This window comes from Sardina pilchardus, chromosome 9, assembly GCF_963854185.1.
Source record: "Sardina pilchardus chromosome 9, fSarPil1.1, whole genome shotgun sequence".
Lineage (NCBI taxonomy): Eukaryota > Metazoa > Chordata > Actinopteri > Clupeiformes > Clupeidae > Sardina > Sardina pilchardus.
The window spans coordinates 24373538-24378537 of NC_085002.1; the positions used below are offsets into that span (position 1 = coordinate 24373538).

The 5000-nt window shown below is 52.8% G+C and overlaps 1 protein-coding gene across 4 annotated transcripts in view; it reads right to left on the reverse strand.

Annotated features, from left to right (window-relative positions):
- Positions 1-5000, reverse strand: part of kcnab2a (potassium voltage-gated channel subfamily A regulatory beta subunit 2a) — a 139602-nt gene that overhangs the window by 44184 nt on the left and 90418 nt on the right. Inside the window, exon 1 of one of the 4 annotated variants that reach the window (XM_062544353.1) lies at positions 2422-2742. The exons of the other annotated variants lie outside the window; for them this stretch is intronic. Coding sequence (XP_062400337.1) covers positions 2422-2630 — 209 coding nt within the window. The 5' untranslated portion in view covers positions 2631-2742. Of the gene's footprint in view, positions 1-2421; positions 2743-5000 lie in introns of those variants that run through there. 4 annotated transcript variants of the gene reach the window in all.

Genomic DNA, 5000 nt, shown 5'->3' on the forward strand with positions numbered 1-5000 from the left:
GTCAGCCTCATTAGGCCTCCAGTGATAACAGCTCTCCCACCCTCATGCCAAGACTCACAGCAGCCACACGAAAACAACACACATGAAATATATGCAGCGTGAAAACGCAATCTGTTTGAGGATGTGTGAGCACCCGTGTGCAAGCGAGTGTGTGTGTGTGTGTGTGTGTGTGTGCAGATACTCCCCCAGTCCATGTAACTATTATTTCTCAATTCTAAATATCCAACAGTGCTATTTGGCCAGTATGAGCAAATGCAATGGGATGCTGTTTGGATGAATAATGACAGTGATAGGGGCCCCTACTAAACCCATCTAAATCTGTAATAAGGGCCGCGGCTGAGTGGCTATCATCTGGTAACCGGACCCCATTGAAAGGGATTCCATTCACTCATAGAGCGCTCAGAGCCACTGTGGCCTAATGGAAGTCATTTTCCATTGGATCATTTTCTCCTCAAAAGGAACCCAGCGGTGTTAGCTTCCCGTCTACTGTATGCAGGCACACGCGCTCGCGCACACACACACACACACGCACACAATGCTAAAATGGAGATGTCTGGCTGACAGAAGACTTCAGGCAAAGACTTCACATGGATGTGGCTCTCTATGAATGTTAAAGCACACAACAAACTCTCAACACCAAGCACTGTAGGCACATGAAGAGTGACTGCAAAGGAGTACAATTATATTTGATGGAGTTTTACCACGAGAGTGAGATTAGGCTTCGTTTGTGTGACACTCCAATTGTTTCAGAGGAATGGCAAACAAAAACGATGCAAAACAAATAGTGATGCGCGATGCTGCTAAGTGCTCTGGGCATTTCACTGGCAGAGAGAGAGAGAGAGAGAGAGAGAGAGAGAGAGAGAGAGAGAGAGAGAGAGAGAGAGAGAAGGGAATAGAGATAAAGAGAGAGAGGGAGAGAGAGACAAAGGGGGGAGAGTGAGAGAGAGAGAGAGAGAGGAATGGGTTCCAGTAGTACGGTTGATGAGCGGTTATTGATATGGATTGGTGAGTGTGTGTATAGTTCTCAGCAGGACGATTAGGTTACGCCGCTTGCTGCTCATCACGGCCGGCATCCATCTTCCCCAGCGCAGGCTGCACCTCAGTGGCCCACTGTGAGCCATAATGGCCTCCCACCGCACCGCCTGATTTCTGCAGCAGCCTCTTCACTTTAATCACCTCCTCTCCTCTCCTCTCCTCTCACCTCCTCTCTTGTCCCCTCCTCTCCTCCCCTCTCCCCTCCTCTTCTCCCCTCCTCTCCCCTCCTCTCCTCCCCTCTCCCCCCCTCTCCTCTCCATCCTCCAGTACAGGGTCACATCAGAGTGTCCTTCCATCACAGACACTTAGCGTCCGGACCCAAACTCCGCTCCCTGCGCTCTGATTGGCTGCTCAGCCGGGCGCACCAGAAAGCCCTTTTGTCAGAGCCACTTAGCGTCTAGGACCCAACTCTCGTTCGCCGCTCTGTGATTGGTTAGCGGGCAGTGACTCTCCGGCACTTCAGAGACGCCACTTACTTGTCTCGCTTCAGACAAGGCTGATTGCAAACGGATGCGGTGAACGACCCTCCCTAGTTAATCTTTCCTCCATCTCTCTCTTTTTCTCTCTCCCCCTCTCTCATTCTCTTCATCTCTCTCTGAGGATGGGAGCCAAACTGGTAACTATAGCAATGCTCTGGTGAAATCAGCGCCCTGGCTTGCTGTGAAGGCTGGTGGAGGAGGAGGAGGCACGAGGAGAAGATGTAATGATTTATCTTTAGTTCAGCGTGTCGAGGCGCGACATAGTCTGTGCGCTTTGGCTGAAGTCGAGACTGCAGAGAGACATGCTCGTGAAGAGCCAAACATGCCTCTCACTCACCCTCACCCCCCCCCCCCCCCCCCCCCCCACCCCCAACCACCACCCCAGAGGAACTTAACATTCTAGTTCTGCTAAAAACATTTTGAGCTGTGGTTCCAGCACGTACTTATGAAATGCATGAGCATTTTAGGTTTTCATTGTTGTGACTCCACAAACATACGGTACGTCCTATCCTGCCTGCCTGTATCCTGAATACACCATGCGTCTTTCAATATTCTATGCTGTGACTCTTGCAAAAAGGTTCTCATTTAGGTTCTCGGACAGGTTCAAGAACTGCATGAAAATATTAATTTGCACTAATTCAGTGTGGAAGCTCGCCCACTTCTCTAGTCTATGTTCTAACATTCCTTTGTGTCTGTTTTGTGGTTTTTATGCATGTTCTCCTCAATGCTTTTATGCAATATTCTACCCAATTGTTTGCACAACTTTCTGGGTTTCCATGCATGTTCTCTTACTGTGGAACAGTCCTGTCGCATTCTACCAAAACATTCTATCAGTCTATTGCACAACATTGTGAGTGGCAATGTTCCACTGCTGCGGAACGCGGTGGTTACGGGAACGTTCTCCTACCTATACTTCATGCCGGTCCGTATGCTCTGCTCGCTGCAGGACGGCGCGCTCTGCACGGACAGCTGCCCGAGGCTGCGCGCCACCATGGCGACGGCGCGGAACTTGCTGCGCGGGCCGCTGGGGCTGTTGGCGTTCTGCTGGCGGCTGAGCCGGTCGTCGGTGCTCCGGCTCATGGACCGGTGGTCCGAGCACACGAACGACACCTGCATCCCGGCGGAGGGGGTGCCGGTAGCGTTGGCGACGGAGCTGAACAGTGTTCCACCGGGCGAGACGCCGCACGATGTGAAAAACGCAGCGCTCGCGCTGCGGCTCTCTCTCTACCCGCCCCCCGCGCTCTCCCCCGGCGGAGGCGGAGTTCTGGAGCCCCCTTTTCCAGGAGTGTGAAAGGAATCCTTAAACGCACACGCGCCCGCTCGCCCGCTCACTCACTCACACATGCACGCAGCAGTCTTGGGCCAAGGGGGGGGGGAGTCGAGCGCTCAAGTGCTCCCCAGTAGGGAGCCAAAGCCGGATATGGAAAAGCGATCCTCCGAGGATGTTTTCAAAAGACGCGTCCGAGAAAGAGTGAGAAAGAGAGAGAGAGATAGAAAGAAAGATAGAGAGAGAGAGAGAGAGAAAGAGAGAGAGGGAGAGAGGGGGGGTCCCAGCAGAGGTGGGGAGAGCGGAGGCGCGTCAGGTTCTCAGGTTAGTCCTGAGGTGGCGGCTGCCACTATAAATACTCCGCTGAGAGTCGCACCCGACTGCGCTGCGCTGCTCTGCGCTCACAGCCACACACACACACTCTCTCTCTCTCTGAGCCTCTCCACTGAGACTGCTGAGCACCGAGCAGCACCAACACAGGGAGAGAGGGGGAGAGAGAGGGGAGAGAGGGAGGGAGGGAAAAAGGGAGGGAGAGAGAGGGATAGAGAGGGAGGGAGGGGGAGGGAGAGTACAGCACAGAGAGGGAGAGAAGGAGAAGGAGTATGAGAGTAAAGGAGGGAGAGGGAGAGGGAGAGTAGGCTGACCAGCAGAGATGAAGAGAGCGATAAAGTAGAGGGGGAAAGAGAAGAGAGGTAGCCAGGGAGAACAAGAGAGAGAGAGTGAGAAAGAGAGAGAAAGAAAGAAAGAAAGAGAGAGAGAGAGGGGGAGAGAGGAGTTGAGCTGTGACTACCTTTTCTCCTGACTCACTCTCTCTTGCTGGTTGTCCTCTCCCCTCTTCTCCTCTTCTCTCTCCTTCGCTCCTGTTTTTCTACTCCTCTCTTCTCTCCTCACTTTCTGTTCTTTTTCTCTCCACTCTCACCCGGTCCTCTGCGAGAGTGCTTTGGCTGGGGGCAGTCACACACGTCCAGTCCTACACGACTAACACAGCTCCTTCACACACACACACACACAGCTCAGCTGAAGTCCATCAACCGCACGCGCGCACACACACATTAACACTGAGCGCAAAGTCCTCTGGGAAGTGGGCTTATTTCTAATTTCCTCTTCTTTCCGTTGTCTCTCTTGTCCACACACGCGCACACACACACACACACACACACACACACACACACTCCCTCTCTCTCTCTCTCTCTCTCTCGTCCCTTATCTCTGTACGCCTTGCTCCTTCTACGTGGCTCTCCTGTCAGTGCCTCTCCTCAGTCCCTTCTCTCCTGCTTCGTCCTCCTCCTCCTCCTCCTCCTCCTCCTCGGCGCTGTGTGTGCACGCAGGCAGATTGCGCTGGAGGCTGCTGGTTAATCTGGCTCAGCGCTGATAAAGAGATGGAGACGGAGCCGGCGAACGGCAGCGGACGCCCTCGGGGATGGGGGAGGAGTGGGGGGGGTGTGTTGGCTGCCATGTGTGTGTGTGTGTGTGTGTGTGTGTGTGTGTGTGTGTGTGTGTGTGTCTGTTTTGTGTGTAGTGTTTTTCTGTGTGTGTGTGTGTCTGTGTGTGTATGTGTGCATTGTGTGTGTGTGTGTGTGTGTGTGTGTGTCTGTGTGTGTCTGTGTCTGTGTTGTGTCTCCGCGTGTGTGTGAGCATGTGGTGTGTGCATTGTGTGTATGTTGCTCAACGCGGTGTGTGTACTGTATGGGCGGTGAAGAAAGGAGAGGAGGATGGCAGGAGGACTGGGAGAAGATACTGGAGGAGCTCTCAGGTGAGCCTCAAGCTATCCACCGTGCAGGTCATCTCCAAGAGACTCATATTTCTCTCTCTCTCTCTCTCTCTCCATCTGTCTCTCTCTCTCTCTGTCTTTCTCTCTCTCTCCCTCTCTCTTTCTCTCTCTATCTGCCTCTCTCTCCCTCTCTCTCTGCTTATTTTTCTCTTCTAACCAACCGTTTATTCTCCTTGTGGTTCAGAAATCCAAAAGCTCTCTGAAGCACAGAGTACACAAGGGACACTCTCTCTCCCCCCCCCTCCCTCTCTGTTTGGCTGTATTTTAAGAATACAGGTCCGATCATTGAAATCACCTAGTTTTGTACTACTCTCTCCATCTCTCTCTCATCTCCATCTCTCTCTAAATGCTGCGCCTCGATCTCACGCCCACCCCCCACCAGTGTGCGACTCAATCATAGATTACAAAAGCAGCGTGTGTGTGTGTGTGTGAGAGAGAAAGAGAGAAA